Source organism: Lepidochelys olivacea (assembly GCF_965140295.1).
Source record: "Lepidochelys olivacea isolate rLepOli2 genome assembly, chromosome: 7".
NCBI lineage: Eukaryota > Metazoa > Chordata > Testudines > Cheloniidae > Lepidochelys > Lepidochelys olivacea.
Window position 1 is genome coordinate 85390175 of NC_140417.1, and position 14275 is coordinate 85404449.

General features: G+C 44.5%; 1 protein-coding gene across 1 annotated transcript in view; it reads left to right on the plus strand.

The window, feature by feature from the left end:
- NPFFR1 (neuropeptide FF receptor 1) overlaps window positions 1-13968 on the plus strand; it is a 43927-nt gene extending 29959 nt beyond the window's left edge. The window contains exons 4-5 of the mRNA XM_084633017.1: window positions 9431-9529; window positions 13692-13968. Of these exons, the coding sequence (XP_084489143.1) occupies window positions 9431-9529; window positions 13692-13785 (193 nt within the window). The 3' untranslated portion in view covers window positions 13786-13968. The remainder of the gene's footprint in view (window positions 1-9430; window positions 9530-13691) is intronic.
- Window positions 13969-14275: the final 307 nt, after the last annotated feature.

A 14275-nucleotide genomic window follows, 5' to 3' on the forward strand; every position in this document is an offset into this window, starting at 1 on the left:
GCACATGATGGCATATATCACATTGGTGGATGTGCAGGTGAACGAGCCTCTGATAGTGTGGCTGATGTTATTAGGCCCTGTGATGGTGTCCCCTGAATAGATATGTGGGCACAATTGGCAACGGGCTTTGTTGCAAGGATAAGTTCCTGGGTTAGTGGTTCTGTTGTGTGGTATGTGGTTGTTGGTGAGTATTTGCTTCAGGTTGCAGGGCTGTCTGTAGGCAAGGACTGGCCTGTCTCCCAAGATTTGTGAGAGTGTTGGGTCATCCTTTAGGATAGGTTGTAGATCCTTAATAATGCGTTGGAGGGGTTTTAGTTGGGGGCTGAAGGTGACGGCTAGTGGCGTTCTGTTATTTTCTTTGTTAGGCCTGTCCTGTAGTAGGTAACTTCTGGGAACTCTTCTGGCTCTATCAATCTGTTTCTTTACTTCTGCAGGTGGGTATTGTAGTTGTAAGAAAGCTTGACAGAGATCTTGTAGGTGTTTGTCTCTGTCTGAGGGGTTGGAGCAAATGCGGTTGTATCGCAGAGCTTGGCTGTAGACGATGGATCGTGTGGTGTGGTCAGGGTGAAAGCTGGAGGCATGCAGGTAGGAATAGCGGTCAGTAGGTTTCCGGTATAGGGTGGTGTTTATGTGACCATTGTTTATTAGCACTGTAGTGTCCAGGAAGTGGATCTCTTGTGTGGACTGGACCAGGCTGAGGTTGGTGGTGGGATGGAAATTGTTGAAATCATGGTGGAATTCCTCAAGGGCTTCTTTTCCATGGGTCCAGATGATGAAGATGTCATCAATATAGCGCAAGTAGAGTAGGGGCTTTAGGGGATGAGAGCTGAGGAAGTGTTTGTGCTGGAAATGGCCCACCTGATGATCACTTTAGATAAGCTATTACCAGCAGGACAGTGGGGTGGGAGGAGGTATTGTTTCATATTCTCTGTGTATATATAAAGCCTGCTGCAGTTTCCACGATATGCATCTGAGGAAGTGAGCTGTAGCTCACGAAAGCTTATGCTCAAATAAATTGGTTAGTCTCTAAGGTGCCACAAGTACTCCTTTTCTTATTGTCTCATACTGTAGAATTAGAATTTATAATCCCTATTCCATGATGAGATAGTTTTAATTAAGATACATTATAGCTCAAAGCTATCTTTAGTAGGTTTTTTTTCCCTCAAAAAGCATTTTATCAAAAAAAATCCGATTTAAATAAAAAAAATCTGATTTTTTAATTTTTTTTTTTTAAATCATTGATTTTTATCCACCCTGGCTTGCAGCCTAAAACTCCAGGTAGTTCTTTCACAGGCCAGACAACTTCCCACCCTGGGCTCAATACTTCTCCCCCACTTTGTCTTTGTTTCTTAGGCTTTGTCTACACTACACAGCTTTTAGAGAGACAGCCGTGTCGCTAAAAGTCGGGCAGTGTAAACGCTGTTTGTTGGCATTTTTGCCAACAAAGTACTTCCACCCCCTATAAGCGGGGATTCGGGTTGTCAACAGGAGAGCTCTCCTGCCAACAATGAGCTATTTACACTGCCACTTGCTGTGGCAAAACTTTTGTCTTTCGGGGGGGGGGTGAGCTTTTTTTAAGCACCTGTGAACAACAAAAGTTTTGTCGTTAATTGGCAGTGTAGACAAACCCTTAGATGTTCACAGCAGTCATCCTGAACAAGGATTCAGTGAAAAACAAACCCTGATTAACTCACTCCCCTGACTTAAATAGGCTTTATATATGGCAGGAATCTTTTGTCTTTCAGTGTGATTCCCACCCACCCCTCTGTGGAAAAAATACTGGTGTTCTATTATGAAGTCCAATACCAGGTGACTTGAACACATGACCCTGCAGTGTCAAAGCAGCCATGATTCAGAGGCAGTTTATAGCATCCCAGGAAAGCTGCTCAGGAAGGCGGGAGATTAGCATCTTCAAAGACCTATTGTTCTCTCTAATGGTCCATTGACTTGTCCCCAGCTAGCCAGCCGGACTGATTGCATTCTGTCTGGTGCGCGTTCCCCAGGTGCAAACACTTTTGTAGTATAGATGTATTCAATATTCCTAATTTTAGATACAAAAATGATACATGCATACAAATAGAATAATCATATTCAGTAAATCATAACTTTCCAATGATACCTCACATGATCTATCCTGCATAAAATACATTACGACTATGACACAATCCTATCATAATATTACTATGAAAAATATGGGCAGCAGTGTCACACAGGCTGACTCAACAAAGAATGAGATTTTTGAAAGATCAGGACATTTTTTCTTGTTTTCTTATAAATTGTGAACTATAAAGAGCATCGCCCAAATGCATCCCTGTTATAACTTCACCAAATTTGGTGTCTACATAAACCTCCTTTTTTCACTTTATTGTAGAAATATTATCTTTGTAATGTTTCATTTGCAGTGTGTGACATTTTAGATAAATAATAGGTTAAAACTTCTCTCCTCTCTTTCAACCTAAATTATCACAATGGCTAGCTTATTTTTCACAGTGTGAATGGAACAGAGCAATCACATTATGCATGGTAATTAGCAGGATTCGTTAAAGCCTACACATGATGCAACACACATAAATGGAGTACAATATAACAGGTAATTGTTTCTTACTGCTTCTCTGCATCAAATACTTCCCACATCTCACTGCACATAGTTCAGTAATAATGCTCCTCTATTTCCAAATACACTGCAGAAGGGTCACTACCCCCTATGAAATGAGAATAGATTATAGCTGCTTAACAAGTAATTTGTTTGGTTCCATCTAACCCAACAATTAAGAGGATATGTGCAATAGAAAAGCTAGAATGTACAGCCTACCTATGATGTAAATGGTAATGCACTAGATGTTTTTCCACAAGTGTCAGGTGCATTAATCAATATAACTCCCAGCAGAGCACATAATTATGGCAACAAGTTGTTTAGTAGCATGTCAGAAATGCTTAGGTAAGCAATGACCTCACTTAGGCCCATTGGGATCGGGTTTGCATCATAATACAGAACTAGCTTTATGATCCTGAAATGCGGCAAACAGTGAAACAAGACTGTATAATTTACACTAAGGCAATCTTGTTCCTCCCCAACTCTTTCCACCAGCTGACGGGTGCTGTGTTGAAGATGGAAATTAACACTTTTTCTTCTGTTCATGAAAGTTTTGAGGGTGGCTTCTCATTTCATTCTTTCCAGCCTGACTTCCGGAACAATTTCTAGTAAATTACTAAACACCAAACAATATTTTCTTAGAAATTGACTGTGAAGTTTTAGAGATTTGGAATGCACGGTGCAGTCAAAGCTGAGTTGGTTGCCAATTCTTTTACCTTTCTACAGACTGGAAATAATGCCTGCCCAGGACTTGTCTTCTGTGCTGCAGCCATGCAAACTGGGGTGTCATTAGGTGTCAACGTTGTTGGTAATCTGTAGAGAGAAAACTGAAGTATCCAAATTGAGATAGGCCACATTCATCACAAGAATAACAAGCAGTCTTCCCGAGTTTCTCCCATGGGAATCCTTCACTTCCTGGGGAGGGCCCCTAAAGGTCTCTATATTTCTCCCACTCTGTACCATCCTGCCTTGAATATTGGGTTCCCCACTCTTGGGCAACTGGACTGCAGTCCTTATGGATCCCAACAGCAACAACTTTTCTAAAATTAGGAGGTGGGGTTCCTGCAGAGAAGATGCAAGATACCACCGTTCCCCTAGGCCTGAGGGAACTACCTCAGTACTACAGCAATCCCAGATCTTGTTTACCCAGGGAGTGAGAATCAGATTGGAAATTGAACCAACTCTTTGCTACAGAAAGTGAAATAAAAACAAATGTACTAGTGCAAGGTGAAGGTAACAGGGAATGCCAAAGCTAAGGTTCTTCTAGAAATATTACCTTATTTATATATTCAACATATAAAATATTTTGATTACTGTTTAGGCTGTTAAATATATATATAAGGCCAAATGAAGCGTGATGCTTCTTGTGGAGGTGGATTACCAGGAGCGCTCCAGCTGCAGAGTCCAGGAGCTCTAAGTGCCTTGCCAGTGTGGACGGGTCGTGAGTTAGGGCGCCTGGGGCTGTTTTAATGCGCTCTAACTTGCAAGTGTAGCCAAGCCCTTGGTCAAGAGTGTCCCCCATTGGGACTTTGCCCCAAGCGGGGTATGCCCTGCTCGCTTGGCTTTAAGCCATGTGTGTCATGCATCAGGCCGATGCCAATCAGCGATCTGCACGATAGCTGCCTTAAGCTTCTGGGAGAAGGCAAAGGACAGATGCCGGATCTGTAAGAACTTTTGCCTGCGGACTCAGAAAGAGCAGGATATCCACTTGAGGGAGTTATTGATGGAGGCTGCTCTTCATCTGGTGTCAGAACCCTACACTGAGGCACCTACGCCCAGCACTTTTGGCCTCGGCACAGGGCGCACCGCTGGCACTGGACTTGGCCCAGCACCGCTCTGTCTCACCAGTGCCGAAGAAGAAGCTCAAGAAACGAAGCCCCTCGGCACTGAAGGACAGAGGCGCATCAGGCAAAGGACCTCTGTCAGGCCATGCACCTGCTACAGACAATCACAGGGGTACCGCAGAGGTTGAACCCACCAGCCCCGCCAAGGACCCAGTCCACACCCCAGACAGTGGCAAGGGTTCCCAGCCTATGATGAGGCCCGCAATGCCCGAAACGGTCTCGGCGGCCAAGGAGATAGGCCAACTGACTCCACAGGTGTCACACCAGGTGACCAACACATCTCCGCTTGTGGCACCAAAGGGGAAGGCCACCAGGGTGCTGCAGCATAGACTGGCAAAACACCCCAGTTCGCCGGATCACAGACGCAAGTCCCCCTTGCTGTGGCCTCAGGACCCAGCACCGCATCCTAGCTTGCCAGCCGGACAGCCAAGATCTCTATTGAGATCCCCTCCTACTAGGCAGGGGACTAGACTCATGGCACCGCCCCTGGTACCAACGACTGTCTGGCCATAGGTTGCCTAGACACCCTCTCCCAGAAGGTCTCCTCATCATCGGTCCCCATCCTGGAGGTCTCGCTCGTGGTCTCAACGTCGGTCACGCTTCCCCCAGTACTGCTCCTCCAGCAGGCGGCACTATTCCCCGTCGCCCCGCCATTCACCTACCAGAGTCAGTAGGCAGACTCAGTTCTTGATAGCCCCACTGTGGTTACCGGAGGGGCAGTGGTCAGGTTCAGTGGTGGCCCGCGGAGTCCTCCAAATGGCCTGGGATGTGACAGACTTGGCTATCAGGGTGGTCCTGTCAGCGGTAGCCATGTGACACAGCTCCTGGTTGCAGGCTTCTTGGCTGTCTCAGGAGATGCAGACCACAATACAGGACCTGCCATTTGAAGGTTCAGGGCTCTTTTCTGAGCTAACTGACTCTAGGCTCCATGGGCTCAAGGACTCCTGAGCCACCCTCCATTCCCTGGGTCTGCACACCCCGCAGCAGTCCAGGAAGCCATTCCTCCACCTCCACCTCCTCCCCCCACACAGTCTAAGTCCTGGGGGGCTCCCAGGTCTGGCCCCTACAGAGGAAGAACAAGGACAAAGGGCCTAAGAGATGCTACCAGTCCTCTTCCTGTCTGGCTGCTCAACTTGACCCTCCCAGAAGTCAGGGAGGCCAGAAGCAGTCACTTTGAGGGTGCGCTTGAGGATGGCGCCGCAGCCAATGTACTGGATTCAACCCTCCCTTTCCTCAATCACTTCCGTCCTTTCCAGTCGGCCTGGTCCTGTGTCACCTCGGACCGCTGGGTGCTAGATACCATTTATTCGGGCTACACCCTGCAGTTTACAGTCAACCACCCCTCCCACCCCCCTTCCCCGTCCCTCTTAAGGGACCCTTTTCACAAGCAACTCCTCGTTCAGGAGGTTGAAAACCTCCTTTGCCTGGGGGCTGTGGAAAAGGTTCCTCAGAACATGGAAGGCAGAGGATTCTACTCCTGCTACTTCCTAATTCCAAAGGCAAAAGGGGACCTCAGACCCATCCTAGACCTGCGTCGCCTCAGCGAGTCACTCCAGAAGTTGAAGTTCCACGTGGTCATCCTGGCCTCCATTGTCACTTCCCTGGATCTGGGAGACTGGTATGCTGCTCTCATTTTAAAGGACGCTTACTTCCATATTTCCATCATCTGACGCTACATCTGACGGCCTGGCTGCTGAGGGGCTAAACTCGCAGGAGCAGCAGTGCTCGACTGAGGTTCAGCGCGTCCTGTTGGGAAGTAGGAAGCCCTCCACCAGAGCGACTTACCTGGCAAAGTGGAAACGGTTCACCTGCTGGATCGTGGACAAAGGTGTCCATCCCGAATGGGCTTCTCTGGATCTTATTCTGGACTAACTCCTGAATCTCAAGCTCCAGGGCTTGTCCCTTTCATCCATCAAGGTCCATCTAGTGGCCATCTCAGCCTTCCACCCACCCTTTGAGGGCAGGTTGGTTTTTGCTCAGGACATCATAGCCAGATTCCTTAAGGGCCTAGACCACCTCTACCCAAAAGTCAGAGATCCAGTCCTGCCGTGGGATTTGAATCTGGGGCTGACGCAGCTCACGGGTCCCCCTTTGAGTCTCTGGCTTTTTGCTCCCTCCTTCTCCTTTCCTGGAAGGTCGCGTTCCTAGTTGCAGTGATGTCGGCCTGCCGAGTACCCGAAATTCAGGCACTCCTCTTGGAGCCACCATACACAGTCTTCTACAAGGACAAGGTCCAGCTCAGACCAGGCCCAGCATTTCTTTCCGAAGTCATCTCTCAGTTTCATTCGAGTCAGGACATTTACTTACCAGTCTTCTTTCCAAAGCTGCATAAATCGGAGGAGGAGCATAGGTTACATGCCTTGGACGTCCAGAGGGCTCTGGCCTTCTATATTGACAGAACCAGGCTGTTCCATAAGTTGATACAATTATTCGTCACCGTGGCCGACAGGACGAAAGGTTGCCCTGTATCCACTCAAAGAATTTCTTCTTGGATCACGGCCTACATTCACTTCTGCTATGACCAAACGAAAGTGCCACCTCTGGCGATCATCACCGCCCACTGTACCAGAGCGCAGGCCTCCTCGGCAGCTTTTCTGGCCCAGGTGTCTATTCAGGACATCTGCAGAGCAGCCACCTGGTCATCTGTCCATACCTTTATGTCCCACTATGCGTTAACCCAGCAGGCCTGGGACAATGCTGGCTTCGGTAGGGCAGTACTGCAAGCTGCTAAGCTGTGAACTCTGAGCCTACCTAGAATGGAATTGACATGAGCAAGGACTCAAAGAAGAAAAAAAGGTTATCTACCTTTCGCAACTGTTGTTCTTCGAGATGTGTTGCTCATGTCCATTCCATTTTCCACCCTCCTACCCCTCGTTGGAGTTACCAGCAAGAAGGAACTGAGAGGGTGCAGGGTTGGCAATGCCTGATATACTGTTGCATGGGAGTGTAACTCCAGGGGCGCCATAGCCAGCACTATGGATACCGTTAAGGTAGAAATGTCCTACAACTGCACACGTGGGCAAGTGCACACCTAAAATGGAATGGACATGAGCAACACTTCTCGAAGAACAACAGTTACGAAAGGTAGGTAACCGTTTTTTCTACTTTGAAAAGCGATTCTGTAAAAATGCCATTGTGGGGTTCCATCCTTATTGTGTCTCAGTGATTACCAAATGTGCTCAATTAACAAGTAAAAAAGATGTTTTTCTATCTGCCAGTCCTGAAAACTCAATCTGGGTCTGATATTTAGACTGGGTTCTTTCTATCTGAAGAGTAATAACCTTAAGGTTCTTGCTGGCCAAATTAGGTCCTATGCAACTCTAGTGTCTTCAGATTATACTCTTATTTACCTCTGTACAACCCTTTTGCCTTGCAAACAAATCTGCTGAGGTTACACAAGATAGAATAGGATCAGGTTCACTCCAACTTAGCTGTGTTATGTCTGCAATGCTAACAGGAGGAAAAAGAATCACATGTATTTTTGTCATTGAGGTAAGCAGATCTGACTCTGAATACACAAAGGACCCAAAGTGATTTATCAGAAGGTGTCACTTTTATACAGCCACTTCTCAGAGTAAAAAACAAACCTTTAATTTTTGCATTTCTTTACATATTTTGACACAAAAAATAACCTTAACATTGCTTTTATATAGTTATTTTGTACTTAAAGTGCAAACTTACTCTGGCAAGGGACAACGCAAAAAAATCGCCCTTCTTACTCAGCCAATCTGCTCCCTGCATTTATTCAGTCATAGCTGCTGATTTTGGTAACTAAAATTTTATTTTTCTCCTTTTAACTCCTGAGCACCCTGCAGATTCACCACAGGTTTAGGGAACTGGATAATCATGTAAATCATCACCAGAACTGTTAACTAAGTTCCGATTGCAGGACCTTTATTGAGTATCATGTACAAGCCAAAGAAGTCCAGCTTGGCTTTTATATCCTATGTTTCATTTACAGAGCTGGCAGTTAGAAAAAATATCTTTTTTTATTTGTATACTGAGCACATTTGACTTGGAAATAGTGAGCAAGAAAAGAAAGCCCTACAACAAGTCATGTTTCATAGAAGAACCACATTGTAATAAATATTGAGTTAGACTATTAGCTAAGTGCCTGTGCAGATGTTGTACAAAAATGGAAATCTGGTTATTAATGTTAGAAATATTCAATACAACTCTAAAAGAGGATGACCAGGGATGACATTTATGTCTGGCTATTCACTAGGTCTTGGAAGAATGTGGTATACTTTAAAGAATATGTAATTATGCAGAATGTCATGGACTGGAGTATGGCTTAGTATCATCCTCACCTCATGCTGGCCCACAGTTATCCACACCTTTTTAAAAAGTCACTACATTACTAAAGGACATGTTAGTGTGATAACAAACCACAAGCCTAGTACCAATTCAGAAACTGATTTGTAATCACATGACCAATGGGTACATCTAGAGGAAATTGCTGAATGCATGCTGAAATCAAGCTAAAACTGGTACATTTACAGGCTTTGGAATATATCTGCAGGGGATTGCTGAACATCTGTACAAATTTTAATAGCTGTGAAAACTGCACAGTTCTCTAACTGCATTTAGTGGCAGCATTGATGGTTTACAGGGTTTGGTCCAGACCTCAGTCAGAAAGACTGCGACCAAAATGCAAGGTAGAAACTGAGGGTTAAATGGGGTATCCTCAGGCTTGTGAATTAGGCATCACCCACATTGTATGGAAGAAAATTGGATTTACTCTGCTTTTTTTCTTTTAGAAAAGAAAATTACTCAACTGCCAAGCGCCAGCTCAGTGCAATTTAGATCAGACAGATCACAAATCCTTGAAAGTCATGTTTTATGACCGGCAGTTTATCAGCCTGTTCACAAGGCTTAGGTTTGGCAGCTCTGCACAACCCTAGGTGAATGCAGCTTATTCTGCAAAGTGGGTTTCTGGTGGTCTAGGCCCTTAAGGAATGTGTCCCCATGATGCTATCTGTGTAATTCCAAGTTGGCCACTTGACAACATCATGTGTAAAATGAGTGGACTGGTGCAGGGGATGTCTGTCTCCTCTTCAGCTTTCACTCTGGTGGCCATTGCAGTGGAAAGGTACGTGTCCACAGTACTCTCGTTCTAGCCATTTGCCTGCTAAAAACAGAGCAAGGTTTTGCAAAAAGAAAAGGAGTACTAGTGGCACCTTAGAGACTAACCAATTTATTTGAGCATGAGCTTTCGTAAGCTACAGCTCACTTCATCGGATGCATAGAGCAAGGTTTGTGGTCATTTCAGTCCTGTTTCTCTGGGGAGCCGCATCTGGTGGCAGGATACTGCATCTTCATGGTACCTGTTTTCCTCCCCTAGAACATACAGGCTGAGTGCTGTTTGTGTTCCATCAGTCCCTCACCCCATTCACTTGGGATCCAGGAGATACAATAGAAAATGTGTGTGATGGTGGAGAGAGAAAGAAAATAGAAGAGGAAGACAAAAAGGAAAGAAGAGATTCAGGCCTACCATATATTGGCATGTAAGTCCAAGATGTGTGCAATCGGCAGCCGGGAAGCTAGAAAGGTAACTGTCATGGATCCACAGGATTGGTGCTATGGCTCCAGCTTTGGAAGGAACATTCTCTGGAAGGAACCCTTCAATGTGCCAGCCCCCCTAGGTGCCTCACTCTTCCTCCAAGGTGAGCCACACAGCTTCACTACCTCCTTAGGCGGGACCTCTGGTCTTTCAGCACCCCCGCTTCACACTGTGAACTCCACTCAGCAAGTCCAACAAGGAAAGACCATGAGGGAGACTTGCACAATCCTTAGGGAGCACCTTCTCCATCAGCATTTGCAGTAACACTCAGCTAGCATTATAAAACGGAACAGTTTATTAGTCAACTGGAACACAGCATAGGAAGTCCTTGGTTAGCACAGAGAAAAGAAAATTACAGCAGAGTCCATCCTGGTCAGCACAGAATCCAAAGTCCTGTCCTTCTGACCTCCATTCGTCCCAGTTCACATGTGTCCTTGACTCCTCCAGCAGCCAATCCTTAACCGCTCTCCCGACACCTCCCCAGTCCTTTGTTCTCCAGCAGGACAAACACTGCTTGGCTTCCTGCAGAGAGATGTGCCATCCATGATTGTTGGTTGCTAGATATCAAAGTCCCAGTGATTGGATTTGCCATTGTCTTCTCAAAAGCTCCATTGATATGGAGCCTAAACCCCAGACAGCTGGGCACCATTCATAGCTGAGTCTTTGCAGAGAGCAAACCACCCTTTCTATCCCCTGGACAACACTACAGCACATAGGGGAAACTGAGGCACACATAGGATTCCTTTAAAATGGCAAAAATTCATATTTCATCACAGTAGCCATGTAAATAAAGTGTGGTAACATGTTAGGACAGAAGAGGTCCATGCCTACATAATGGTTGTAGGTCATCATAAAAAGTGAACTGCCTTTCTTCTACTATAGGTATGGAATTCAGTTCTCAATGGTATTGGTAGAAAGCATATGGATTGTCCTCCTACTTTCTCTGAAATTGTATAAATAGCTCCCAGTGAGTAACACAGAGCTCTGTGTGAGAGAGTTTGAGATACAGTTCTGACATAGCTCATTACTCAGACTAACATTTCCCAGTGAGCGGCTAACAAAAGGCACAATAATACTCACCCCTAAAATAAAATGGATTCTCTCATCTGTATTTTTTAAATGCAGCAAAATCTGTGACTCAGCAACTGAAAACTGATGTTGTGACTCAAAAAACATCCTTCTATCTGTGGCAGATGTTTTATTCTGTTAGAGCTCAGATGGAGGGCAAACAGCATCCCAACAGAATGTTACCCATTAAAGCAAACCAGGTGTTTAAACATGTTCAAAATTAAGTAAGACAAAATATGTTACAATGCCTTTGATCTTTAGGTGGATGAGTGGGTGCAAGAAAGAGGTTGTGGGAAATGCATAAAAGACTTGATCTATCAATAGTGTTAGTTTAGCTGAAGAGACAAAGAACACTTGCCTGACAAACAGAGCCAGCAAGGAGTTTCAGTTAGATATGTTCAGCTCCCTTCCTTTAGAAAATACAAGTGTGGAGGTCCTCTAGGTGCTTCCCTGTAATTACAATTTTTGGCCCCAGCTACACTGCAGTTACAGTTGTTTTAAGATACCCATTATAGCACAGCTGTGTCCTGAACTTTTAGCTAACTGTGTTCTAAAGACCATTTATGTTAACCCTTAATGTGACTATAAGACTGTTAGGTCTGATCCACACTTACAAAAGCATGCCACATTACAAAACACTTGTGACACAGCTGTGTGGGTAAATGGTTTCCCCAACACAGCTGTGATTGTATTACAGTCCAGGCCTTGGTGTCTGAGATACAATCTGAAAAATGTTGTAACATCACTTTTTCTGGACAACAGATTACATTGTGTTAATAAACAAAGTCCTTTCCTCTTTGTGTCAGTAACCATTGGAAAGGCAATATCTAAAATGCCCCGATACCAGATGTAGGAAATACCGAGGATGGGTTCCTTGTGCCACAGCTGAATGCTCTCTGCAAATGAATCCATTAGTGGGCATGTCCTGCCTTCAGTGCAGGGGACTGGACTACATGACCTCTTGAGATCCCTTCCAGCCCAACACTTCTATGATTTTATGTAGCCTTTCTGTGCCATACAAGGTATAGTATCCTCTGCTGGTCAATGTGTGCAGAGTAGGGGCTCGTCTACACTAAAAAAAAAATTTGTGCAAACAGTTGTCTGCCATGGGTAAGGGAGTCTGTTATGGCACTTTATTTCACATATGGGCAGAAAAAACATTTATAATCTCTTTTAGGAACCATGTTATCACATTGGCCATTCAGTTGAGGAAAGAATGTGTTATAACATAGATACCCCCAAGCATAGCAGACAAATGAATGCTCACAAGATTACGTAGTGTTGGTAGGCTGAAAAATATCAGTTTATATTTTTCTTGTCCATCCCTTCTTCATTATTCTGGGTAAGACGAGACAATGCATCTGCCAACATTCTTATTTAGATAGGCGCGACCTAGATCATCTTTCCTTTTTCCAGTCAGTTTCCTGATTGAGAGATCTATCTTTACAGAACATAGGAAAACCCAAATGTTCATCAGAGTTTTTTGCTTTTTTCCTCCAAATTGCCATCATCACATTATGTCACATGGTAATGTTAGAACACACATTGATGTCACCTTGTAGTGTCACCACACTTTGTCAGCTAGGATTCCGAGAACCAAAAATTAGAAGAATCTTCCAGTTCTCCTCTTTCAAGATGGCACCTATATGAAAAAGCAGACATAGGAACACCATGAGATCATCCCTTACAGCAACTGATCGCTACAGCATCTTTCTGCCCAGACCAGTGTGAGTGGAAAATTCTGACTTGGCAGTGTTCAGTATTCACTTTACAGGATCATAAATGACTGTGCAATGGGCAAGGTAAGGGAGAATCAGGTCCAGACTGCTTAAAATATTTCAAAAAATCATGCATATAATAGAAAATGTACCGCTGATTCTAGGCGAGGCTACAGGGAACTTCAGCACCTTGTTCAGTGTGCTGATTCCTAAAACATCAATGCCCATTTAAAACATTTCATTGCATGATATTTTAGGCCATGTAAAGGAATAAAACATCAAACTTTTTGTTTTAAAAAAATCACTTTTTTTTAACGAGTCATATTACATCATCTTTGTTTTCATTACATTCCATAAGCAATTTGCACTTGTAAATGTCAAAAGGGAGAGATTGAACCATGAATTGCTGGGGGTGGAGGTTCCACCAAATCAATTAACTGTAATTTCTTTGTTTTTTTCTTGGGTTTATATTTTTTCACGGTGACATGTGAATATAGCCCTGCTCTTTAATACTCAATAGGAGTTTATTTGTGATCCAGGTCAGTACATTCACATACACTATGACATCAGCCTGTGTTGTAAGACCTAATCACTACAGCATCCTTCCGCTAAACTTCTCACTCTTCTGTATTGTGCAATGACTTAGCTCCACAATGCAGGCTGATGTCTGACGATGAGAAAAATGACTCATCAAGTAAACTGCATCTTGTACAATTATTGGTTTGAAATCATTTTTGCTCCAGTATGAATGTACCTCTTTACAGGGACAGAAGTCAGGATGGGAGGACTCAAATCTTGATCTTCTGCATGAAAAGTCAGAAAAGGCCTCTATAAATGTCCCTTGGTACATAGAGTAAGCACCTCAGCAGAACTTAAAAGCAATACTCTTTTTCCTCCTCTCATAGGTTTCGTTGCATTGTTTACCCCTTCAGACAGAAACTAACCCTGAGGAAAGCCCTAATCACCATAAAAAGAAAAGGAGTACTTGTGGCACCTTAGAGACTAACCAATTAGTGGGTTTTAGCCCACAAAAGCTTATGCCCAAATAAATTTGTTAGTCTCTAAGGTGCCACAAGTACTTCTCGTTGTTTAATATATCAGTATTCACTACCTCTTGCCTCTAGTAACTGTGAATAGAGCCCTCCTGTATCAGAATTGTTATTTGGCGTTTGGTAACCACTCTCTCCATGCTGTACAAAATGGTATTAATGACATTACTGTATCACTGGCCACGAGTTACAGAAATAAAACATCGCTCTTCTGGCTGTTGTTAACGTTTATTGTGACAATGCTTGTGCCATAAGGGCTGCAGGGCCCTGCGCGAATCCTTTGGCCCTGATAGGGAGAGGGCAGAGTTAGAAGAGGGTTGAGCCGGATCCCCTAGAACCCAACTGCGCTGACTTCTGGGGGCAGGGCCGGGCCGCACATCCACGTGAACTACAGACCAAAAGGCAGCCCCAGACGAGTCAATATGCAGCGGGCTTTGGGA